The following is a 27539-nucleotide window of genomic DNA, read 5'->3' as shown; positions in this document are numbered from 1 at the left end:
AGATTTTTTTTCCATCCAGGTGTAGTAGAAAAGAGAACCTTATTCTGCCATAATGTGAAGCGACGTTTCGACCATCATTAGGTCTACACCTGGATGGAGCGCTGTTCCTCTACTTGACTGGTGTATACTGCCTCTGTACAAATCTCTAGTTAGACCGCACATGGAGTACTGTGTCCAGTTTTGGGCACCGGTGCTCAGGGAGGATATAATGGAACTAGAGAGAGTACAAAGGAGGGCAACAAAATTAATAAAGGGGATGGGAGAACTACAATACCCAGATAGATTAGCGAAATTAGGATTATTTAGTCTAGAAAAAAGACGACTGAGGGGCGATCTAATAACCATGTATAAGTATATAAGGGGACAATACAAATATCTCGCTGAGGATCTGTTTATACCAAGGAAGGTGACGGGCACAAGAGGGCATTCTTTGCGTCTGGAGGAGAGAAGGTTTTTCCACCAACATAGAAGAGGATTCTTTACTGTTAGGGCGGTAAGAATCTGGAATTGCTTGCCTGAGGAGGTGGTGATGGCGAACTCAGTCGAGGGGTTCAAGAGAGGCCTGGATGTCTTCCTGGAGCAGAACAATATTGTATCATACAATTATTAGGTTCTGTAGAAGGACGTAGATCTGGGGATTTATTATGATGGAATATAGGCTGAACTGGATGGACAAATGTCTTTTTTTCGGCCTTACTAACTATGTTACTATGTTACTGGCCTGTCTCCTGGTAGCACCTCCAGCCTCTGGACACTACGTTGACAGACACAGCAAACCTTCTTGCCACAGCTCACACTGATGTGCCATCCTGGATGAGCTGCACCACCTGAGCAACTTGTGTGGGTTGAAGAGTCCGTCTCATGCTACCACGAGTTTGAAAGCACAACCAACATTCAAAAGTGACCAAAACATCAGCCAGAGAGCATTGGTACTGAGATGTGGTCTGTGGTCCCCACCTTCAGAACCACTGTTGTCTATTCCATTTGCACAACAGCATGTGAAATTGATTGTCAATCAGTGTTGCTTCCTAAGTGGACAGTTTGATTTCACAGAAGTTTGATTTACTTGGAGTTATATTTTATTGTTTAAGTGTTCATTATTTTGTTGAGCAGTGTGTGTGTGTGTATATATATATATATATATATATATATATATATATATATATATACACACACACACACACACACACACACACACACGGCACAGACGAAAAGTTTGGACACACCTCATTTAAAGATTTTTCTGTATTTTCACGACATACGAGATGACATACAGGTATATACTATATATAGGAGGAGATGACATACAGGTATATAGTATATACAGAAGAGATGACATACAGGTATATACAGTACAGACCAAAAGTTTGGACACACCTTCTCATTTAAAGATTATTCTGTATTTTCATGACTATGAAAATTGTACATTCACACTGAAAGCATCAAAACTATGAATTAACACATGTGGAATTATATACTTAACAAAAAAGTGTGAAACAACTGAAATTATGTCTTATATTCTAGGTTCTTCAAAGTAGCCACCTTTTGCTTTGATGACTGCTTTGCACACTCTTGGCTTTCTCTTGATAAGCTTCAAGAGGTAGTCACCAGGAATGGTTTTCACTTCACAGGTGTGCCCTGTCAGGTTTAATAAGTGGGATTTCTTGCCTTATAAATGGGGTTGGGACCATCAGTTGTGTTGTTCAGAAGTCTGGTGGATACACAGCTGATAGTCCTACTGAATAGACTATTAGAATTTGTATTATAGCAAGAAAAAAGCAGCTAAGTAAAGAAAAACAAGTGGCCATCATTACTTTAAGAAATGAAGGTCAGTCAGTCCGAAAAATTGGGAAAACTTTCAAAGTGTCCCCAAGTGCAGAGGCAAAAACCATCAAGCGCTACAAAGAAACTGGCTCACATGAGAACTGCCAGTTTAAATGAGAAGGTGTGTCCAAACTTTTGGTCTGTACTGTATATTACATAGATAGAAGAAAAGCTGGCAATTCATCTGTTGTGTACAGTAATATCACACCAGGAGCCGACAGGATAGAAGAGATGGATTACATACAGCAAGTACACAGAATAGGTAGATATATAGACAGCAGTGACAAATACAATTAGTGCAGTGTGTGTGTGCAGCTTACTGTACACATTTAAATTAATAAAAGATTATTTTTCTGAAAAAATGGCGTTGGTTCCCATGTAATTTTCTTAAACAGCAGAGGGAAAGCCGCCGGCTAGGGGCAGCGGATTATCGCCTGGGAAGGGGGTAATACCCATGGTGCTTCCCAGGCTATTAATATCAGCTCACAGCTGTATACTTAGCCTTTACTAGCTATTAAAATGGAGGACCCTAAAAAAAATGACGTACGGTCCCCCTATAATTAATAGCCAGCAACGGCTATGCAGACAGCGGTGGGCTGATATTAATAGCCTAGGAAGGGTCCATGGATACTGCACCCCCCCCCCCCCCCCGGATGGGCCAGATGCGCCAATTCTGAACCTTAGCCTCGCTCTTCCCGCTTGCTTTGTAGCGGTGGCAATTGGGATGATAGTTGGGGGGTTGATGTCACTTTTGTATTGTCAGGTGACATCAAGCCCCAAGGTTAGTAGTGGAGAGGTGTCAATAAGACGCCCCATTACTAATCCCATAGACACACTGTATGAAAACACAGACACCCAGAATAAAGTCCTTTAACTGAAAGAATGACACAGATTCCTCTAATACATCTTAATTAAACTACTTACGATCTTGCCCATTCCCCCGATGCCCTCATCATCTGCAAAAGAGTTTAAAAAAAAACACAATATTCCTCACCTTTCAGAAGAGATGCTGCTAATCCATTTGTCCCATGACGAGTCTAGCTCTGCTACATCTAGATGGCAGGGTGCATGGTTCAACAGCCGCAACACATGCAGGGGTTGCTTAACAAATAGGAAATCCCTGCATCTGTTACGTCTGTCGAACAGCTGCGAGACCTATAGCCACAGCGACTCGAATGTAGTATTCGAGCATGCCGAAGACACTACTACCACGGTCGCTCATCACTAATGATAAACATCACTGATATCTGAGTGAGGCCTAATGAAAATGTTTTGGACTCTGATTTTAAGGCAGTTACCAAGTAAGTTTGTACTGCTGCCCGACAACAGACGAAGCAGAAAGCTGCAGTCTATACAGTATTCCAGGATTTGACATTGGTAGCCTATTCATATATGATCGGTGAGGGTTTGATCAAGGAGTTTTGACAAAAATATTGTTACAGAAAAGGTTAAAGACCGAAATCAAAACTTTGACTATGCACAAAAATTTATGAACCGCATGCTCCACTTTGAGGAAACTGGCACCAAAAAGCAACAATGAATACCACAAGACAAAAAAAGTGACTTAAAAAAATACAAATGTTAGAAGCAGGCGTGTTATGGAGTCTATCTCCGAAAAACAATCATGTCAGGCTTACATAGCTGCCTGCTCAGTCTTGCTAGTCTAGCCTAAGAAGGTCACATTCAACGTCAGTACAAATCGGTCTGGGATCGGACAGCAATGCACGGACTGACCGCAGGTCTCCATTTCTTTTTACCTGTTCCTCTTGTACTCCAGAGCGTGCCAGCTTCATATATTTCTATGAAGTTGTTATGCTCGGGTCGGGAGGCCCACGGCCAGTCCATGCCTTGTGGTCCAATCCTAGACGGATTTGTACGAACATCTGAATGTGTCCTAAGAGCTCATACTACTGCTATCAATGGTTTTCACTGATCGCACTCGTAACTAGGATATTCTATGGGGTTGTGCATATGTCCCGTTTTTTTCCTAGGACCAGGTGGTCCGCAGAGAAAATTGGAGACAAGACCAATTTTGCTCCGAGTGTCAGACTGAGTGGGCAATTCAAGTCTATGGGTCTGTCAAAAACACACTCAGATGGCATTGAATTTTCGCAGACTCACAGAATGGCACATCGGAGAAAAAGTGATGCCGCTCTGATCAAACTCTGATGAGAATAATCAGACTGTTTTTCTTGGATGAGGAGACACCAATCATGTGAACCTACCGTTACATAAAGACTTGTCAAGGTAGTCGCTGATATGATGGCACCTTTGTGCCACACACTCTATGCCATCATACCACTGTGACTATACATATGGCTATAATAATGCGCCCACCCACTGCACACAATCTATCAGACTGACGGTAAGTTTGCCTCTAAGAATGATACAAAACTAGGAGATGCTCAATACTTAAAAGTGTTTCCCTTACCCCGCTGCACCTTTCACCCATGTCACTCAGAAACAGATTGAATATTATTACTGACGAGTCAGAAGCTACTGAATAGACAAGTCTCCAAAGACCCAGGGACCGATCGCAGCAATCATGCCATCTAGAGGCAGTCTTGTGCTACTGCTGTCACCAGTTCGGTTTCCATATGAAAGTACAGATTTCCATAAACATAAAAAGGATTGTAACCTTTCAAAAATAATAATCTTTATTTATAAAGCGCCAACATATTCCGCAGCGCTTTACAATTGCATACCTTCCTTGGCTGCAGTTTTCTAAAAAAAGCAAATTCACACTAATCAATCCCCTTGCTCAGGTCACCTGCTGAGTCTCCGCCACTGTCCCCGGTGTCTGACATTAGCTGTGGCGTTGACATCACGTCAACAGCGCTGCAGCCAATCAAGGAGACAATTAAGTGAAAGGCAACAACCCCTTTAATATACAGATTTCTTAAGCCATGGAGGCATTTATTACTATAATGTGTATACATTGTAAATGGCAATAATACGGGTTATAATCATAGCATAGATCACTAGAGTTCATATTTGTACTGTGCCGTAGGATAAAACACCTCTGATCCAATGGCTCGCATCATTTTTCCTATGTATCGATTTTCATGAATTGCTCCATGATTCCTTTGACGGCACACTCAGAAGTCCCTTTTTCACAGATAAAACACAACCCCATGATATAATCGATAGTGTTGTACATATGTACGTGGTTGTTCATGGACCTTATGTGCTCGGATGAAATCACATGTCCAATTTTGAGGTGCACCCTGTAAGTGCCTTAGCTTGTGACTCGTGCTGGTAAATACGGCTGCCTTTTTACTGCTATGTTTTAAAAAACTAACTGATCACTAATCCAAAATACTGATGAAAGCCACTCATTTTGTTGCGTACCAGAAAATGACAGTTTTATTTGCTGATTTAACAGTTCTCTGAATGCTGAGCGCTGTAGAACCCCGCCCACACCACTGATTGGTTGCTTTCTATGCATAGGCAGAAAGCTGCCAATCAGTGGTGGGGTTACACAGAGCACATGAATGATTTCATCAAAACTACAGCAAGCAACCCAGTAAGTGACACATCGCTGGAATCAGGGTCTGTGTCTCTACATTATGCTGCTCTCAGATTAGGTAGCAAAAACCTGTTGACAGATTCCATTTAGAAAGACCTGCTGAGTGTGGAGACTTATAGACAATGCATTATGCCAGAGAGCTAACTAGTATGAATTATGCCCAAATACACCAAATATACAGTATGCACTCACCAGCGGGAAGCTCGGATAGCATTTCATACATCAGATGCATATTCCTCCGACAGACATTTATGGGATCATCAAGGAGGTGAGAAATGGCGACAATAATACCACTTCTCAGAATGCCATCTCTAAAAACGAAATATAAATGGATGGATTAGGAATAAACGTGGAGAAAAAGAACTGCTTATTCACAATATAGTGATGATATAGTAAAATAGTTAGCAAGGCCGAAAAAAGACATTTGTCCAGCCTGTCTAGTGTCAGATAGCCACTAAACTGCACTTTACTGGAGACACCGCATCGTTCTGCGGTCAGACGCGACCTTACAGCTTAACATGGGACATATAGTGTTGAAGGTCCTCTCTATATGCAGGGGGCCTCTCCAGCACCATCTTCCCCTGGGGAGAGGTCAACTTGCCAACAAAGCATGGCGTTAAATACCATTATTATTTTTAAATAGGAAAACCCTTTAATAGTGGCTGAATGAATTTTTGGAAATATAGTTCCTGTAAAGCTGCCCCCTTGCCCAGGGAATGTACCTGGCATTGGCACTCAGCCCACTAGTGTGGTTGACAGCTTTACCAAACAGATCACTTTTTCACAACCTTTGGGAAAGCCCAAGATAGTGCCAACAGAACCGAATTTTACACTGGTTCTTTTTCCTAAACATGCCATTCTCTTTTTAACGATTTGATCATGTGTCACTCATTGCTCATAATCCTAACTAAAGCCTCTGTTCTACCTAACCGTGCCCAGTGGCGACACCGCATCTCACTCACTTAGAAGACAAGTACCAAACAATGCCCGAGGCAGGAACCCCAAATGGATGTGATGCCAGTCTCAGAGAAACTTGGCTGTATTTCCAAAAACCCAATCATAGTTTAGCTTACAGGTTTGTGGGGGGAAAAAAAAATCACCCATGAACTCTTATTGGATGCTGTAAGAAACAGGATCAATCTCATGTCAGTGCAGGGATGTATTGTCTGTTCATCCATATCAGATTCAAACAGGTTCCACCACCTGGACGTCCGGGGAGGTGTGAGCGCTGCAATCCTTTAGCGCTGGCTGCAACAGTGCCGATGCAGGAGGGGAGTGTGAGATTTTTTACTTACGTTGTCCACATCGCACATGAATACTTAAAGGGAATCTGTCAGCAGGTTTTTGCTACAATCTGAAAGCAGCATGTTATAGGAGACACTGATTCTAGCGATGTGTCACTTACTGGACTGTGTTTTGCTGTTTCAATACAATCAGTTTTATCAGCAGACAATTATTACTACAGAACAAGAGGCCTCGTGCCTCCTACTCCAATCCTAACCCCACCACTGACCAGCAGCTTTATGACAACATACATTGTACACAGAAAGCAGCCAATCATTGGTGTGGGCAGGTTACAAAGGGATCAACGGTTGAGCTCTGCAAGAACTGTAGCAGAGAGAACTGTGATTGTATCACAATTGCAGCATCCACTAAACTAAGTGATACATCGCCGGAATCAGGGTCTCTGTACCTACCTCCTGCTACTGTCAGATTATATAGCAAAAACCTCCAGATAGATTCCCTTTTAAAGACAAAAGTAAGATTTTCTTTAAACTGTTCATCTCCTTTCAGTACTCTTATGAATACACTTTAAATGTAAAATCATGACACCCTTAATGTTTTTCTTCTAACTGTTGCAAGTAGATACTCTATTAAACCTCATTCAGATATGTTTTTTCACGTAACTACCCATCATAATCTATGGAGTTGTTCCCACGTTCATATTTTTTTGTGGACCGTATCTGCAAAAAAAAATGTAAAAAAATCAGAGACATCTTTTTATCGGAGTCACGGATTAAATTTACGTATAAAAGTGTTAGGGTTGGCGGATTGCGCTAAATAAAATAGCGCAATCACAACCCGGGGTCCACCGTGCACAGATGGAAAACTGCTGCTGGTATACCGTGACGGAACACACAGCGAGCAATTACTTGTTCACACTGGTTAACGCCACTCAGTGTGAACAGGACGCCAAGTTCCAAACTCTGTTCCTCCATAGGAAGGACCAGTACAAACGAGTACTAAGTGCTCTGTCCTGGGAAACGTCACAGCACAAGCACGTGAACTTAACTTGCACACAGAAACAAAACAGATGCTCTGCACCTGAGCTGTGTCACTCGCACACAGAAACAAAACAGATGCTCTGCATAATACCCTGACTAGGGTTGAGCTTGCTCTGAAACTCTACTGTGCAAGCCGCACACATGTAGGTAAATGCTAAGCCAAATGGCTAACTGCCCCCACTGATGCTAGCTGCCTGCCTACAGTACAGTCCCAAAGCTAGACAGACATACGACACTTGCAGACAGAGTGGTAGGATCTTCACTCACATAGCCACACACAAATGATACTAGTGCGCCTCAGATAACCTTTTATACACTAGGCTCATGTCCAGTCGGACAGGACCTTGCCCGTGGACCAATCCGGCACTGCCACTTCACCAGAGCAGTTGACGTCCGACTACCAATGAGAAGATGCCACGTCACGGACATGCTCAGTACAATGATCTTTGGACTTGGACTTCAATATGCTGGACTGTCACTCAATATTACTAGTTACTAAGGACTTGGCTGGAGAGCCAACAGTAACCAAGCGCACACCATGAGCCTGAGCTAGACGCTGGGACCGACGTCTATGCTGAGCAGCACCTGCAGCGGCCGAGTCCGAATGGGAGACCACCAAGGCAGACAAGGCTTGGGATCTACCCTGTGAAGTGGGAGAATCCCAGTACCCAACGTTACCCCCCACCGGTGCCTAACATTACCCCCCCGCGACATTCGCCACCCTCGAAAGCCACAATAAGCTGGGGGGCACGAATGTGCTCTATAGACTCCCAGGTCCTATCCTCTGGTCCATGACCCTTCCAGTCCACCCAATTTGACGTGCACCAACATGGACGCGACAATGGCATTGATCTCAAAAATTGTCCGAGGACGTATACGAACACCCAACAGGAGTCCCAGAAGACCGGGTCATATATACGGGTTTTAACAGAGACACATGGAAGATGTCGGTGATGTTCAAATGTGGTGGAAGGCTGAGGAGATAGACTACAGGATTCACCTGTTCAAGGACCAAGAAAGGACCTAGGTAGCGGGGAGCTAATTTAGTGGACTCTACTCACAGCCTGATGTTACGAGCTGACAGCCACACTGAATCGCCAGGAGCAAAGATCGAAGCGGGACTACGATGCGCGTCGGCGGAGACCCTCATTCTCTCCTTAGAAACCTTGATGACATCCTGCGTGCGATCCCAGATATCACAAGCCTCCACTGCAGGAGACACTGACTCCCTAATAAACCCTCTCGCCAGGTTCTCCTTGATGTACTCAGGCATAGCCTCAGTCTCCGGGAGAGAGACAAAGGGTAAACACGGTCACAAGGAAGCTCTGCTCCAGGAATGAGGTCTATAGGGCAATCATAAGGACGATGGGGAGGATGAGTCTCCGCGGCCTTCTTTGAGAACACGTCAGCATATTGCTAGTATGTAAGGGGGTGGGAAGGCGGCTGGTTTGGGCCCTACATTCCTGTAAATGCCTACCTAATGAAACTGGGTACGTTTTATGTTTACCTTGTGCCCTGTGTAATATATGATAGCTGACACTGTATAATATAATAATGGCTGACACTGTTCTTATATTTATGTGTTGGGAACAAAAATAGGGACAGTCAATGGCAGTGATAGGTCAGCATTGGTAAGGGTTATGGCAGTGTAGTTGCGGGTTAGAACACTGGGGGGGCACTGTAGAGCAGGAGATTAGATTGAGATAAGAACTGGTTTCAGCCAGAGTTGTGATAGTTGAAAAAGTGGGCGGGGCCAGTGTAGTGACGGGAAGAGTGTCTCCCTGAGGTAATCAGTTGGCTAGTAGAGTTGAACAGAGAAGCTGTGGGACAAGGCAGCTGGAAGATTTGAAGTGTGACATGTCTGTCCTCGTGACTGGTGTGATCTGGGCAGTTGGAGTGGTCAGCGGTAAGGCCTTTGGGAACTCCCGTGACGTCCGGGACCTACGGTCCGACAAGGATTAGAAGCGTAATCTTGTAATTCCACGTAAGGAAGGGGAAAGTGGACGGGGAGCACCGGGGATCAACTAGACTGGTAATCCAGAAAACTGCAGGAATGGAGATCAAGGGACCAGATGATGTGTTAGTACAGAAGTTCAGGGACAGCTTGGAAAGCGGAACATCTGTGACTTGTGAGGACTGTTGGATGGTGTCTGTAATGAAGCTGAAGGAATTAAGTTAAGTTCTGTTGAAAATGAAACTGGACTTTAAGAGTAATTGCATGTTGCTGAGACAAATCGGGACTTTGCAGTCTGAGGAGAATGCTGACCCACAGGTGGGTGAAATACATTGCAAACACAGCACACCAGAGAAAGAACAGTTTATTAATGCAGCGGGGTGAAGGGAACAACAGCAGCCCCTCTCCACGGCTACCACCCTGGCCCCCATTACAAGAGCTTAGGAAGAGAGGTTAGATCAGAAGTGACCTCAGACGACCCAACCAGAACTTGGGCCCTAAGACACTATCCCTCACATGACCTACTCCATCCCAGTATGCTCCCAATTGTCCAATCTATATGAGGTGAATGGCGGCACAACCAAGGTATACCCAACAGTACCTCATCAATACCCTAAGGAATGACCAACAAGGAAATTATCTCCTGATGTTTTGGAAAGATTTTGAGTGTAAGAGGAATGGTTTGATGAGTGATTTGAGTAGAAAGGGCAGACCCATTAACCATCCGGATGGTGATTGGCTTTGGGAGCATCACTAGGGGTATTGTTATGATACGGTGGTCTAGGAGCAACATGGAACGAGCTCTGAAGGACGTGGTAACTGTACTGACCGCAGTCCCTAAGCTCAACACAACACTAGAAGTAGCCATGGAATACTCCCATCTCTCCCTAGGCATCTCGTCACAGCCTAAGAGCTAACTACCCCTAAAGAAAGAAGCAGGAAAACTATCTTGCCTCAGAGAAAATCCCCAAAGGATAGATTAGCCCCCCACAAATAATGACTGTGAGTGGAGAGGGAAAAGACATACACAGAATGAAACCAGGATGAGCACAGGAGGCCAGTCTAACTAAATAGACAGGACAGGATGGAATACTGTGCGGTCAGTATAAAACACTACAAAAATCCACGCAGAGTTTACAAAAAAAAAAAACTCCACACCTGACTAAAGGTGTGGAGGGCAAATCTGCCTCCCAGAGCTTCCAGCAAGACAGAATAAATTCACACTGATAAGCTGGACAAACATAGAAAGCACGAAATGGATAAGTCCACAATCTATGGACAGAAAAGAGCACGCAAAAACTTAGCTTAGCTGAACTGGTCAGGATAACAGGGAACTCCAAAGAGATGTGAATCCAACCAGAAACCATTTACAAGTGGCACTGGCTGAAGACAGAGCCAGACCTAAATAGCCGAGCAGAAGAGAAGCTAAGTGGAGGCAGCTGATGACAGCTAACTCCAAGGAGCAGCCATACCACTAGAAACCACAAGAGGGAGCCCAAGAGCAGAACTCACAAAAGTGCCACTTACAACCACCGGAGGGAGCCCAAGAGCGGAATTCACAACAGTACCCCCCCTTGAGGAGGGGTCACCGAACCCTCACCAGAGCCCCCAGGCCAATCAGGACGAGCCAAGTGAAAAGCACGAACCAAATCGGCGGCATGGACATCGGAGGCAACAACCCAAGAATTATCCTCCTGGCCATAACCCTTCCACTTGACAAGATACTGAAGCCTCCGCCTCGAAAAACGAGAATCCAAAATCTTCTCAACCTCATATTCCAACTCTCCCTCAACCAACACCGGGGCAGGAGGGTCAACCGAGGGAACAACGGGCACCACATATTTCCGCAACAAAGATCTATGGAAAACATTATGAATGGCAAAAGAGGCAGGAAGAGCCAAACAAAAAGACACCGGATTAATAATTTCAGAAATTTTATAAGGACCAATAAACCGAGGCTTAAACTTAGGCCGGGGTCACACTAGACCGTAATACGGACGAGTGCAAGGCGATAAAAAATCGCATAGCACTCGTCCCAATGTTAATCAATGGGGCAGCTCCCATCATCCGATATTTTCTCGGCCGTATTCAGGATCCGAGTGAAATCGCAGCATGCTGCGATTGTCAGCGTTTCTCGGCCGAGAATCGCCAATGAAAGTCTATGGGGGTGAGAAAAAAATCGCACAGCACACGGACCAGCAGTGTGACTTGCGAGAAATTCTCAGGCATTGGGCAGGTGACAGGAAAGGCTCAGCCATTATTTGCTCATTTTGCAAGTGTGTGAGAAAATCTCACCATACGGATGCCATACGGATATCACACGGATGTCACACGGATCATTTAATGCGAGAAAATCGCATCCTCGCACTGCACACGGATCATTGTTTTGGTAACATTTGTGCGATTCTCGTCCGTCAAAAACGGACCGTTTTTTTATACGTTGTGTGTGTCCCCGGCCTTAGGAGAAGAAACCTTCATAGGAACATGACGGGAAGACAATCAAACCAAATCCCCCACACGAAGCCGGGGACCAACACACCGACGGCGGTTAGCAAAACGTTGAGCCCTTTCCTGAGACAACGTCAAATTGTCCACCACATGAGTCCAAATCTGCTGCAGCCTGTCCACCACAGAATTAACACCAGGACAATCAGAAGGCTCAACCTGCCCAGAAAAAAAACGAGGATGAAAACCAAAATTAAAAAAGAAAGGTGAAACCAAAGTAGCCGAACTAGCCCGATTATTAAGGGCAAACTCGGCCAACGGCAAGAAAGACACCCAATCATCCTGATCAGCAGACACAAAGCATCTCAAATAGGTCTCCAAGGTCTGATTAGTTCGCTCAGTTTGGCCATTAGTCTGAGGATGAAACGCCGAAGAAAAAGACAAATCAATGCCCATCCTAGCACAAAAGGCCAGCCAAAATCTAGAGACAAACTGAGAACCTCTGTCAGACACAATATTCTCCGGAATGCCATGCAAACGAACCACATGCTGAAAAAATAATGGAACCAGATCTGAGGAGGAAGGCAACTTAGGCAAAGGTACCAGATGGACCATTTTAGAGAACCGGTCACAAACAACCCAGATAACAGACATCTTCTGAGAAACAGGAAGATCCGAAATAAAATCCATGGAAATATGCGTCCAGGGCCTCTCAGGGACCGGCAAAGGCAAAAGCAACCCACTAGCGCGGGAACAGCAAGGCTTGGCCCGGGCGCAAGTCCCACAGGACTGCAAAAAAGGCCGCACATCGCGCGACAAGGAAGGCCACCAAAAGGACCTAGCAACCAAATCTCTGGTACCAAAAATCCCAGGATGACCAGCCAACACTGAACAATGAACCTCAGAAATTACCTTACTTGTCCATCTATCAGGAACAAACAGCTTCCCCACTGGACAGCGGTCAGGCCTTTCAGCCTGAAATTCCTGAAGCACCCGCCGCAAATCAGGGGAGATAGCAGAAAGAATCACCCCCTCCTTAAGAATGCCAACCGGCTCAAGGACTCCAGGAGAATCAGGCGAAAAACTCCTAGAGAGGGCATCAGCCTTAACATTCTTAGATCCCGGAAGATACGAGACCACAAAATCAAAACGGGAGAAAAACAGGGACCATCGAGCCTGTCTAGGATTCAGCCGCTTGGCCGACTCGTGGTAAATCAGATTCTTATGATCGGTCAGGACCACAACACGGTGTTTAGCTCCCTCAAGCCAATGTCGCCACTCCTCAAACGCCCACTTCATAGCCAACAACTCCCGATTGCCGACATCATAATTGCGTTCCGCAGGCGAAAACTTTCTGGAAAAAAAAGCACACGGTTTCATCAAAGAACCATCAGACTCCCTCTGAGACAAAACGGCCCCTGCCCCAATCTCAGAAGCGTCGACCTCAACCTGAAAAGAAAGAGAAACATCCGGTTGACGCAACACAGGGACAGAAGTAAATCGGCGTTTAAGCTCCTGAAAGGCCTCAACAGCCTCAGAGGACCAATTAGTCACATCAGCGCCTTTCTTCATCAAATCAGTAAGGGGCTTAACCACACTGGAAAAATTGGCAATGAAACGGCGATAGAAATTAGCAAAGCCCAAAAATTTTTGAAGACCCTTCACAGATTTGGGTTGGATCCAGTCATGAATAGCTTGGACCTTAACAGGATCCATTTCTATAGACGAGGGAGAAAAAATAAAACCCAAAAAAGAGACCTTCTGAACTCCGAATAGGCACTTAGACCCCTTCACAAATAAAGCATTATCACGAAGGATCTGGAACACCATCCTGACCTGCTTCACATGAGACTCCCAATCATCGGAAAAAATCAAAATATCATCCAAATATACGACCATGAATTTATCAAGATAATTGCGGAAAATATCATGCATGAAAGACTGGAACACAGATGGAGCATTAGAGAGCCCAAATGGCATCACAAGGTATTCAAAATGGCCTTCGGGCGTATTAAATGCAGTTTTCCATTCGTCACCCTGTTTAATACGAACAAGATTATATGCCCCTCGAAGGTCAATCTTAGTAAACCAACTAGCCCCCTTAATCTGAGCAAACAAATCAGTAAGCAAAGGCAAGGGGTATTGGAATTTGACCGTGATCTTATTAAGAAGACGATTATCAATACAGGGTCTCAAGGAGCCATCCTTCTTAGCAACAAAAAAGAAACCCGCTCCCAATGGTGACGAAGAGGGCCGAATATGCCCTTTCTCCAAAGATTCCTTAACATAGCTCCGCATGGCGGCATGCTCTGGCACAGACAGATTGAAAAGTCGGCCCTTAGGGAACTTACAACCAGGAATCAAGTTAATAGCACAATCACAGTCCCTATGTGGAGGAAGGGAACTGGACTTGGGCTCATCAAATACATCCTGGAAATCTGACAAAAACTCAGGGACCTCAGAAGAGGGGGAAGAGGAAATTGACATCAAAGGAACGTCACTATGTACTCCTCGACAACCCCAACTAGTCACCGACATAGTTTTCCAATCCAGCACCGGATTATGTTCCTGTAACCATGGAAATCCCAGTACAACAACATCATGCAGGTTATGCAACACCAGAAAACGGCAATCTTCCTGATGTGCAGGAGCCATGTACATAGTCATCTGTGTCCAGTACTGAGGTTTATCCTTGGCCAAGGGTGTAGCATCAATGCCCCTCAAAGGAATAGGGCTCTGCAAAGGCTGCAAGGAAAAACCACAGCGCCTGGCGAATTCTAAGTCCATTAAATTCAGGGCAGCGCCTGAATCCACAAATGCCATGACAGAAAAGGACGACAATGAGCAAATCAGGGTCACAGATAAGAGAAATTTAGGCTGTATAGTACTAATGGTAACAGACCTAGCGACTCTCTTAGTATGCTTAGGGCAATCAGAGATAGCATGAGCCGAATCACCACAGTAAAAACACAGCCTATTCTGACGTCTGAATTCCTGCCGTTCTATTCTAGTCAAAATCCTATCACATTGCATAGGTTCAGGACTTTGCTCAGAGGACACTGCCATATGGTGCACAGCTTTGCGCTCGCGCAGACGCCGATCAATCTGAATGGCTAGAGACATAGATTCGCTCAAACCGGCAGGCGTAGGAAAGCCCACCATAACATCTTTAAGGGTTTCAGAAAGACCTTTTCTGAAAATAGCAGCCAGAGCCTCTTCATTCCATTTAGTGAGCACAGACCATTTTCTAAATTTCTGGCAGTATAACTCTGCCGCTTCCTGACCTTGACACAGGGCCAACAGGGTGTTTTCTGCATGATCCACAGAATTAGGTTCGTCATACAATAATCCGAGCGCTTGAAAAAATGCATCTACATTCAATAATGCCGGATCCCCTGTTTCAAGAGAAAAAGCCCAGTCTTGAGGGTCACCACGCAGCAAGGATATGATGATTTTTACTTGCTGAATGGGATCACCAGAAGAACGGGGTTTCAAAGTAAAAAAACAATTTGCAGTTATTTTTAAAGTTCAAAAACTTGGATCTGTCCCCAAAAAACAAATCAGGAGTAGGAATTCTGGGCTCTAAAGCCGGAGTCTGGACAACATAGTCCTGGATACTCTGTACTCTTGCAGCAAGTTGATCCACACGAGAAAACAAACCCTGAACATCCATGCCAAAGCATATATCCTGAACCACCCAGATATTAAGAGGAAAAGAAGAAAAAAAAAGACAAACCAAAGCACAGAAAAAAAAATGGTTCAGAACTTTCTTTTCCTTCTTTTGAGATGCATTTAATTCATTTTCGGCCACTTGTACTGTTATGATACGGTGGTCTAGGAGCAACATGGAACGAGCTCTGAAGGACGTGGTAACTGTACTGACCGCAGTCCCTAAGCTCAACACAACACTAGAAGTAGCCGTGGAATGCTCCTAACTATCCCCCTAGGCATCTCGTCACAGCCTAAGAGCTAACTACCCCTAAAGAAAGAAGCAGGAAAACTATCTTGCCTCAGAGAAAATCCCCAAAGGATAGATTAGCCCCCCACAAATAATGACTGTGAGTGGAGAGGGAAAAGACATACACAGAATGAAACCAGGATGAGCACAGGAGGCCAGTCTAACTAAATAGACAGGACAGGATGGAATACTGTGCGGTCAGTATAAAACACTACAAAAATCCACGCAGAGTTTACAAAAAAAAAAACTCCGCACCTGACTAAAGGTGTGGAGGGCAAATCTGCCTCCCAGAGCTTCCAGCAAGACAGAATAAATTCACACTGATAAGCTGGACAAACATAGAAAGCACAGAATGGATAAGTCCACAATCTATGGACAGAAAAGAGCACGCAAAAACTTAGCTTAGCTGAACTGGTCAGGATAACAGGGAACTCCAAAGAGATGTGAATCCAACCAGAAACCATTTACAAGTGGCACTGGCTGAAGACAGAGCCAGACCTAAATAGCCGAGCAGAAGAGAAGATAAGTGGAGGCAGCTGATGACAGCTAACGCCAAGGAGCAGCCATACCACTAGAAACCACAAGAGGGAGCCCAAGAGCAGAACTCACAAAAGTGCCACTTACAACCACCGGAGGGAGCCCAAGAGCGGAATTCACAACAGGGTATTGCGTGCTGTCAGGTGAAGGTGGGAGACAGAAAATTGCCCTCAGCCCCGGAATCCACACAAGTCTCAGTAATGTGAGTGATCAACCCATATGATAGAGTCACCTGCCGTGTCTAGTGAGCCTCCTCCGATAGCCACTAGAAGCGGTCGTTTCCCTGCCGCCTGGGACACTTGTTAGCATAATGATCTGCCCACAAACAAAGCAGGATGGGCGTGGACAAACGGAACAGGACCTAGGTTCAGATCGAGATACATCCATGGCCTCTACAGGCTCGCTTGTCTGAGCCGGAGACTCCAAAGGATTGGTAAAGCGTGGGGCCAACCGAATCCTTTGTCTACACTGGGCATGTTCCAACCTTTGTTCAACGTGCCGAAGATCGATGCGAATGGACACCAACATTAAGTCCTTCAGTGTAATGGGAATCTTCCTAGTGGCCAGAGCATCTTTTACATGGTCAGCAAGACCCCTCCAGAACACGGGAATCAAGACCTTATCTGGCCACTCCAACTCAGACGCTAAAAAGTCAGAAACTGGATGGCAAAACTGGCCGACCAAGGAAGAGCCCTGGGAGAACGCCAAGAGTTGGAGCGTGGCGTCATGAGTAACTTGAGGTCCTAAAAGGACCTGTTTCAGGGTACCCAGAAAGCGAGAGATGCTCTGAACCACCTGGTCTTTACGCTCCCACAGCGGCGTAGCCCACTCCAACGCCCTGTCCGTCAATAGAGACACCACAAATCCCACTTTGGCCCGCTCAGATGGGAAACGTGAGGCCAGTAGCTTCAACTGAATAGCGTACTGGTTCACGAATCCCCTGCAAGCCTTGCTGTTCCCAGAGAACTTATCAGGAAGCGGGAAACGTGGGAAAGACGGAATAGGAGTTGCAGTAGAAACCCTAGTAGCAGGGTCACTGGTAGCTTGTACCGCTACTGCAGTAAGATCCACTGCTGAAGTCGCCACCACTCAAGAGTGGACAACCTGCCCTCCAGCTGCTGGATGTACCGCTGTAGATGCTGCTCATTCCCATTACTAGCCAGACCCTGGCGCTACTATACCGATAGGGTTGGCGGATTGCGCTAAATAAAATAAATAATAAAGTGCAATCGCAACTCAGGGTCCACCGTGCAGAGATGGAAAACTGCTGCTGGTAAACCAAGACGGAACACACAGCGAGCAATTACTTGTTCACACTGAGTTAATGCCACTCAGTGCGAACAGGACGCCGAGTTCCAAACTCTGTTACTCCATAGGAAGGAACAGTAGAAACGAGTACTAAGTGCTCTGTCCTGTGATACGTCACAGGACAAGCACGTGAACTTAACTCGCACACAGAAACTAAACAGATGCACTGCACCTATGCTGTGTCAATCGCACACAGAAACAAAACAGATGCTCTGCATAATACCAACTAGGGTTGAGCTTGCTCTAAACTCCACTGTGCTAACCGCACACATGTAGGTAACAGATGCTAAGCCAAACAGCTAATTGCCCCCACTGACGATAGCTGCCTGGCTACAGTACAGTCCCAAAGCTAGACAGACATATGACACTTGCAGACAGAGTGGTAGGGTCTTCACTCACATAGCCACACACAAATGATGCTAGCGCACCAGCGTGCACCTCTGAGAACCTTTTATACACTAGGCTCATGTCCTGTCGGACAGGACCTTGCCCGTGGGCCAATCCGGCACTGCCACATCACCAGAGCAGTTGACGTCCGACCACCAATTAGAAGATGCCAAGTCACGGACATGCGCAGTATGGTGATCTCCGGACTTATTCTCCAGAGTGCTGGACTGTCCCTGAATATTACTGGTTACTAAGGACTTGGCTGGAGAGCCAGCAGTAACCAAGCACACACCACGAGCCTGAGATAGACGCTGGGACCGACGTCTATGCTGAGCAGCACCTGCAGCGGCCGAGTCTGAATGGGAGGACACCAAGGCAGACAAGGCTTGGGATCTACCATGTGCAGCGGAAGAATCCCGGGGCCTAACATTACCCCCACGAGGTTCACCATGCTCGAAAGCCGCAATAAGCTGGGGGGCATGAATGTGCTCTATAAGCTCCCAGCCTGTGGCTGACACTGTGCTCGCTAGTAAAGAGCAATGAATAATAACTGCTCTCCACCCACATAGTCCCGGCGTGGCGAGCAATGAGTATTCCGTCAGCTGTCCTTCGGCTTGTAAGCAGCACATGACATCCCTGCCATGAGCTGCTTACAAGCATAAAGTAGCTGTTGCCACTGGAATAAGACGCTGCGAGGGAGTGTTTTTTTTTATGGGGCCCTGCATACCAGGATAAGGATGGGGCCATGCATACCAGGACAGGGATGGGGGCCAGTCATACCTAGATGCTATTATACAGAAGTGAAAATTCACGGCCCTCCATGCCCATGGGTGTGGAATATAGTGAATATTCATTTCTCTTTAGAAGCAGGCACGGGAGTAAGCCGCAGCCTCCTGTGGCCCACTGCCGCTCCCCCACCTCAGCCAGAACAGGTACATCCTGATTGTAAGACGCACACCTCATTTTCCTCCACATTTTTAGAGGGAAAAAAAGTGTGTCTTATACTCCGAAAAAAAATACAGTAATTCTTAGGCTGGAGTCACACTCAGCGTAAGACAATACGGTCCGTATATTACGGCCGTAATATGCTGAAAAGTCCCCAAAATAGTGGTCCGTAGCTCCTCCGTAGGCAGGGTGTGTCAGCGTTTTTTGCGCATGGCATCCTCCGTATGTAATCCGTATGGCATCCGTACTGCGTGTTTTTATCGCAGGCTTGCAAAACCAACATACCGCTATACAAGGGATCTATGTATAAAAAAAAACAAAAAACATATATACTGTCTATATATATATATATGTATATATATATATATATATATGTCAGTAGACACATATATGTATATATATTATTACTTCATACAGCGCTAGATAGCTTTAAAGCCGGTAATTCAATTGCCGGCTTTTGCTATCTCCTTCCTAAACCCGACATGATATGAGACATGGTTTACATACAGTAAACCATCTCATATCCCCATTTTTTTTGCATATTCCACACTACTAATGTTAGTAGTGTGTATATGCAAAATTTGGCCGTTCTATTAAATTAACCCCTTCCCGACCTTTGACGCCACGTAGGCGTCATGAAAGTCGGTGCCAATCCGACCCATGACGCCTATGTAGCGTCATGGAAAGATCGCGTCCCTGCAGATCGGGTGAAAGGGTTAACTCCCATTTCACCCGATCGGCAGGGACAGGGGGAGTGGTAGTTTAGCCCAGGGGGGGTGGCTTCATCCCCTCGTGGCTACGTTCGCTCTGATGGGCTGTTGAAAGTGAAACTGCCAATCAGAGCGATTTGTAATATTTCACCTATTATAACTGGTGAAATATTACAATCCAGCCATGGCCGATGCTGCAATATCATTGGCCATGGCTGGAATCACTGATGTGCCCCCACCCCACCCATCGTCCCCCCAGTCCTCCGATCTGTCCGGTACACTGCTCCGGCTCCCCTCCGTCCTGTGCTCCGCTCCCCACGAGCTCTTGTCCGCTCCCCCGTGCTCCAATCACTCTTCCCGTGCTCCAATCACCCCCCCTGCACTCCGATCCACCCCCCTCCATGCTCCATTACACCCCCCCATGCTCCGTTCCACCCCCCGTGCTCCGTTCCACCCCTCCCGCGCTCTGATCCACCCCCCCATGCTCCGATCCCCCCCCATCATACTTACCGATCCTGCCGGGGTCCGTCCGTCTTCTCCCTGGGCGCCGCCATCTTCCAAAATGGCGGGCGCATGCGCAGTGCGCCCGCCGAATCTGCCGGCCGGCAGATTCGTTCCAAAGTGCATTTTGATCACTGAGATGGATTATATCTCAGTGATCAAAATAAAAAAAATAATAAATGACCCCTCCCCCTTTGTCACCCCCATAGGTAGGGACAATAAAAAGTAAATAATTTTTTTTTTCCACTAATGTTAGAATAGGGTTAGGGGTAGGGTTAGGGCTAGGGTTAAGGGTAGGGTTAGGGGTAGGGTTAGGGGTAGGGTTAGGGGTAGGGTTAGGGCTAGGGTTAGGGGTAGGGTTAGGGCTAGGGTTAGGGTTAGGGTTTCGGTATGTGCACACGTATTCTGGTCCTCTGCGGATTTTTCCGCTGCGGATTTGATAAATCCGCAGTGCTAAACCGCTGCGGATTTATGGCGGATTTACCGCGTTTTTTCTGCGCATTTTACTGCGGTTTTACAACTGCGATTTTCTATTTGAGCAGTTGTAAAACCGCTGCGGAATCCGCAGAAAGAAGTGACATGCTGCGGAATGTAAACCGCTGCGTTTCCGTGCAGTTTTTCTGCAGCATGTGTACAGCGATTTTTGTTTCCCATAGGTTTACATTGAACTGTAAACTCATGGGAAACTGCTGCGGATCTGCAGCGTTTTCCGCAGCGTGTGCACATACCTTTAGAATTAGGCTATGTGCACACGGTGCGGATTTGGCTGCGGATTCGCAGCAGTGTTCCATCAGGTTTACAGTACCATGTAAACTTATGGAAACCAAATCCGCTGTGCCCATGGTGCGGAAAATACCACGCAGAAACGCTGCGTTGTATTTTCCGCAGCATGTCAATTCTTTGCGCGGATTCCGCAGCGTTTTACACCTGTTCCTCAATAGGAATCCGCAGGTGAAATCCGCACAAAAAACACTGGAAATCCGTGGAAAATCCGCAGGTAAAACGCAGTGCCTTTTACCCGCGGATTTTTCAAAAATGATGCTGAAAGATCTCACACGAATCCGCAACGTGGGCACATAGCCTTAGGGTTAGGGTTGGAATTAGGGTTGTGGTTAGGGTTGTGATTAGGGTTATGGCTACAGTTGGGATTAGAGTTAGGGGTGTGTTGGGGTTAGTGTTGGAGGTAGAATTGAGGGGTTACCACTGTTTAGGCACATCAGGGGTCTCCAAACGCAACATGGCGCCACCATTGATTCCAGCCAATCTCGTATTCAAAAAGTCAAATGGTGCTCCCTCACTTCCGAGCCCCGACGTGTGCCCAAACAGTGGTTTACCCCCACATATGGGGTACCAGCATACTCAGGATAAACTGCGCAACAATTACTGGGGTCCAATTTCTCCTGTTACCCTTGTGAAAATAAAAAATTGCTTGCTAAAACATCATTTTTGAGGAAAGAAAAATGATTTTTTATTTTCACGGCTCTGCGTTGTAAACGACTGTGAAGCACTTGGGGGTTCAAAGTGCTCACCACATATCTAGATAAGTTCCTTGGGGGGTCTAGTTTCTAAAATGGGGTCACTTGTGGGGGGTTTCTACTGTTTAGGCACACCAGGGGCTCTGCAAACGCAACGTGACGCCCGCAGACCATTCCATCAAAGTCTGCATTTCAAAAGTCACTACTTCCCTTCTGAGCCCCGACGTGTGCCCAAACAGTGGTTTACCTCCACACATGGGGTATCAGCGTACTCAGGAGAAACTGGCCAACAACTTTTGGGGTCCAATTTCTCCTGTAACCCTTGGGAAAATAAAAAATTCTGGGCTAAATAATTATTTTTGAGGAAAGAAAACGTATTTATTATTTTCACGGCTCTGCATTATAAACTTCTATGAAGCACTTGGGGGTTCAAAGTGCTCACCACACATCTAGATAATTTCCTTTCGGGGTCTAGTTTCCAAAATGGGGTCACTTGTGGGGGAGCTCCAATGTTTAGGCACACAGGGGCTCTCCAAACGCGACATGGTGTCCGCTAACAATTGGAGCTAATTTTCCATTCAAAAAGTCAAATGGCGCGCCTTCCCTTCCGAGCCCTGCCGAGTGCCCAAACAGTGGTTTACCCCCACATATGAGGTATCGGCGTACTCGGGAGAAATTGCCAAACACATTTTATGATCCATTTTATCCTATTGCCCATGTGAAAATGAAAAAATTGAGGCGAAAATAATTTTTTTGTGAAAAAAAAGTACTTTTTCATTTTTACGGATCAATTTGTGAAGCACCTGGGGGTTCAAAGTGCTCACTATGCATCTAGATAAGTTCCTTGGGGCGTCTAGTTTCCAAAATGGGGTCACTTGTGGGGGAGCTCCAATTTTTAGGCACACGGGGGCTCTCCAAACGTGACATGGTGTCCGCTAAAGAGTGGAGCCAATTTTTGATTCAAAAAGTCAAATGGCGCTCCTTCCCTTCCAAGCCCTGCCGTGCGCCCAAACAGTGGTTTACCCCCACATATGAGGTATCAGCGTACTCAGGACAAATTGGAAAGCAACTTTCTTGGTTCAGTTTCTCCTTTTACCATTGGCAAAATAAAAAAATTGTTGCTAAAATATAATTTTTGTGACTAAAAAGTTAAATGTTCATTTTTTCCTTCCATGTTGCTTCTGCTGCTGTGAAGCACCTGAAGGGTTAATAAACTTCTTGAATGTGGTTTTGAGTACCTTGAGGGGTGCAGTTTCTAGAATGGTGTCACTTTTGGGTATTTTCAGCCATATAGACCCCTCAAACTGACTTCAAATGTGAGGTGGTCCCTTAAAAAAAATGGTTTTGTAAATTTCGTTGTAAAAATGAGAAATCGCTGGTCAAATTTTAACCCTTATAACTTCCTAGCAAAAAAAAATTTTGTTTCCAAAATTGTGCTGATGTAAAGTAAACATGTGGGAAATGGTATTTATTAACTATTTTGTGTCACATAACTCTCTGGTTTAACAGAATAAAAATTCAAAATGTGAAAATTGCGAAATTTTCAAAATTTTCGCCAAATTTCCGTTTTTATCACAAATAAACGCAGAATTTATTGACCTAAATTTACCACTAACATGAAGCCCAATATGTCACGAAAAAACAATCTCAGAACCGCTAGGATCCGTTGAAGCGTTCCTGAGTTATTACCTCATAAAGGGACACTGGTCAGAATTGCAAAAAAAGGCAAGGTCTTTAACCCCTTAGTGACAGAGCCAATTTGGTACTTAATGACCAGGCCAATATTTGCAATTCTGACCACTGTCACTTTATGAGGTTATAACTCTGGAACGCTTCAACGGATCCCGCTGATTCTGAGATTGTTTTTTCGTGACATATTGTACTTCATGTTAGTGGTAACATTTCTTCGATATTACTTGTGATTATTTATGAAAAAAACGGAAATATGGCGAAAATTTTTAAAATTTTGCAATTTTCAAACTTTGTATTTTTATGCCCTTAAATCAGAGAGATATGTCACGAAAAATAGCTAATAAATAACATTTCCCACATGTCTACTTTACATCAGCACAATTTTGGAAACAAAATTTTTTTTGTTAGGGAGTTATAAGGGTTAAAAGTTGACCAGCAATTTCTCATTTTTACAACACCATTTTTTTTTAGGGACCACATCACATTTGAAGTCATTTTGAGGGGTCTATATGATAGAAAATAATGAAGTGTGACACCATTCTAAAAACTACACCCCTCAAGGTTCTCAAAACCACATTCAAGAAGTTTATTAACCCATTACGTGCTTCACAGGAACTGAAACAATGTGGAAGGAAAAAATGAACATTTAACTTTTTTTTGCAAACATCTTAATTCAGAACCATTTTTTTTATTTTCACAAGTGTAAAAACATAAATGTAACCATAAATTTTGTTATGCAATTTCTCCTGAATACGCCAATACCCCATATGTGGGGGTAAACCACTGTTAGGGCGCACCGCAGAACTTAGAAGTGAAGGAGCGCCGTTTGACTTTTTCAATGCAGAATTGGCTGGAATTGAGATCGGACGCCATGTTGCGTTTGGAGAGCCCCTGATGTGCCTAAACAGTGGAAACCCCCCACAAGTGACATCATTTTGGAAACTAGACCCCTTAAGGAACTTATCTAGATGTGTTGTGAGCACTTTGAACCCCCAAGTGCTTCACAGAAGTTTATAACGTAGAGCCGTGAAAATAAAAAATCGCTTTTGTTTACACAAAAATGATCTTTTCGCCCACAAATTCTTATTTTCACAAGGGTAACAGGAGAAATTAGACCACAAAAGTTGTTGTGCAATTTCTCCTGAGTACGCTGATACCCAATATGTGGGGGTAAACCACTGTTAGGGCGCACCGCAGAGCTTGGAAGAGAAGGAGTGCCGTTTTACTTTTTCAATGTAGAATTGGCTGGAATTGAGATTGGACGCCATGTCGCGTTTGGAGAGCCCCTGATGTGCCTAAACAGTGGAAACCCCCCACAAGTGACATCATTTTGGAAACTAGACCCCTTAAGGAACTTATCTAGATGTGTGGCGAGCACTTTGAACCCCCATGTGCTTCACAGAAGTTTATAACGTAGAGCCGTGAAAAAAAAAATCGCATTTTTTCTACAAAAATGATTTTTTGCCCACAAATTTTTATTTTCACAAGGGTAACAGGAGAAATTAGACCACAAAAGTTGTTGTGCAATTTCTCCTGAGTACGCTGATACCCAATATGTGGGGGTAAACCACTGTTTGGGCGCACCGCAGAGCTTGGAAGAGAAAGAGTGCCGTTTTACTTTTTCAATGTAGAATTGGCTGGAATTGAGATCGGACGCCATGTCGCGTTTGGAGAGCCCCTGATGTGCCTAAACAGTAGAAATCCCCCACAAGTGACCCCATTTTGGAAACTAGACCCCCCATAGAACTTATCTAGATGTGTGGTGAGAACCTTGAATGCCCAAGTGCTTCACAGAAGTTTATAATGCAGAGCCGTGAAAATAAAAAATATTTTTTTTTTCCACAAAATGGATTTAAAATGTAAGTAAGTGTTTGTATCGCTGAATCTGAAATAAAAGCAAAGCACTTTTGCTATATGTCTTAAAAATAAAACTATGGTTTTGTTTCTACAGCTTTTATGCAGATTGAGTGTCTCCATGGTAACAGACAGCAAACAAATTATGTATTGTGTATTCTGTGCAGTTTTGCTGTCACATAATGTTTCCCATTTGTCAACTACCTCGGGCTAAAATGCCTCTTGTAGAGGCAAAACGAGTGGACTGTCAAAAATCTACAGTATCTGTTTAAAAATGGCTGCAGAAAAGCTGTTATGCTGTGTAATAAATGGAAGTCATGATCTAGTATGAATTGAGCCATAGTAACACTAGGTATCCCTGAAGTCGCACCTACCCCTCTACTGTTATGACAGCCATAGTTGTCAGGTTATACAATTTAAATATGGGGTTTTGTAGAATAACCTCTTTAACCCCTTTACCCCCAAGGGTGGTTTGCACGTTAATGACCAGGCCAATTTTTACAATTCTGACCACTGTCCCTTTATGAGGTTATAACTCCGAAACGCTTCAACGGATCTTAGCGATTCTGAGATTGTTTTCTTGTAACATATTGTACTTCATGATAGTGCTAAAATTTCTTCGATATAACTTGCGTTTATTTGTGAAAAAAACGGAAATTTGGCGAAAATTTTGAAAATTTCACAATTTTCCAACTTTGAATTTTTATTCTGTTAAACCAGAGAGTTATGTGACACAATATAGTTAATAAATAACATTTCCCACATGTCTACTTTACATCAGCACAATTTTTGAAACAAACTTTTTTTTTTCAAGGAAGTTATAAGGGTTAAAATTTGACCAGCAATTTCTCATTTTTACAACCAAATTTACAAAACCATTTTTTTTAGGGACCACCTCACATTTGAAGTCATTTTGAAGGGTCTATATGGCAGAAAATACCCAAAAGCGACACCATTCTAAAAACTGCACCCCTCAAGGTGCTCAAAACCACATTCAAGAAGTTTATTAACCCTTCAGGTGATTCACAGCAGCAGAAGCAACATGGAAGGAAAAAATTAACATTTTACTTTTTAGTCACAAAAATGATCTTTCAGCAATAATCTTTTTAATTTCCCAAGGGTAAAAAGAGAAAATGGACCTCAAAAGTTGTTGTCCAATTTATCCTGAGTACGCTGATACCCCACATGTGAGGGGGAACCACTTTTTGGGCGCATGGCAGGGCTCAGAAGGAAAGGAGCGCCGTTTGACTTTTTCAAGCTAAATTTGGCTGGAATTGAGATCGGACGCCATGTCGCGTTTGGCGACCCCCTGATGTGCCTAAACAGTGGAAACCCCCCACAAGTGACGCTATTTTGGAAACTAGACCCCCTAAGGAACTTATCTAGATGTGTCATGAGCACTTTTATCCCCCAAGTGCTTCACGAAAGTTTATAACGCCCGGGCGTGAAAAAAAAAAATCCTATTTTTTCCACAAACATGATCGTTTAGTCCCCAATTTTTTATTTTCTCAAGGGTAAAAGGAGAAATTGGACCCCAAAAGTTGTTGTCCAATTTGTCCTGAGTACGCTGATACCCCATATGTGGGGGGGACCACTGTTTGGGCGCATGGCAGGGCTCAGAAGGAAAGGAGCGCCGTTTGACTTTTTCAAGCTAAATTTGGCTGGAATTGAGATCGGACGCCATGTCGCGTTTGGCGACCCCCTGATGTGCCTAAGCAGTGGAAACCTCCCACAAATGACCCCATTTTGGAAACTAGACCCCCTAAGGAACTTATCTAGATGTGTCATGAGCACTTTTATCCCCCAAGTGCTTCACGAAAGTTTATAACGCCCGGGCGTGAAAAAAAAAAATCCTATTTTTTCCACAAACATGATCGTTTAGTCCCCAATTTTTTATTTTCTCAAGGGTAAAAGGAGAAATTGGACCCCAAAAGTTGTTGTCCAATTTGTCCTGAGTACGCTGATACCCCATATGTGGGGGGGGACCACTGTTTGGGCGCATGGCAGGGCTCAGAAGGAAAGGAGCGCCGTTTGACTTTTTCAAGCTAAATTTGGATGGAATTGAGATCGGACGCCATGTCGCGTTTGGCGACCCCCTGATGTGCCTAAACAGTGGAAACCCCCCACAAATGACC

At 44.8% G+C, this 27539-nt stretch overlaps 1 protein-coding gene across 1 annotated transcript in view; it reads right to left on the bottom strand.

The window, feature by feature from the left end:
* RSPH14 (radial spoke head 14 homolog) overlaps window positions 1–27539 on the bottom strand; it is a 416596-nt gene that overhangs the window by 308188 nt on the left and 80869 nt on the right. Inside the window, exon 4 of the mRNA XM_069757622.1 lies at window positions 5546–5664. Coding sequence (XP_069613723.1) covers window positions 5546–5664 — 119 coding nt within the window. The remainder of the gene's footprint in view (window positions 1–5545; window positions 5665–27539) is intronic.

Source organism: Ranitomeya imitator, chromosome 1, assembly GCF_032444005.1.
Source record: "Ranitomeya imitator isolate aRanImi1 chromosome 1, aRanImi1.pri, whole genome shotgun sequence".
Lineage (NCBI taxonomy): Eukaryota > Metazoa > Chordata > Amphibia > Anura > Dendrobatidae > Ranitomeya > Ranitomeya imitator.
This window is presented reverse-complemented; position numbering and strand designations above follow the sequence as displayed.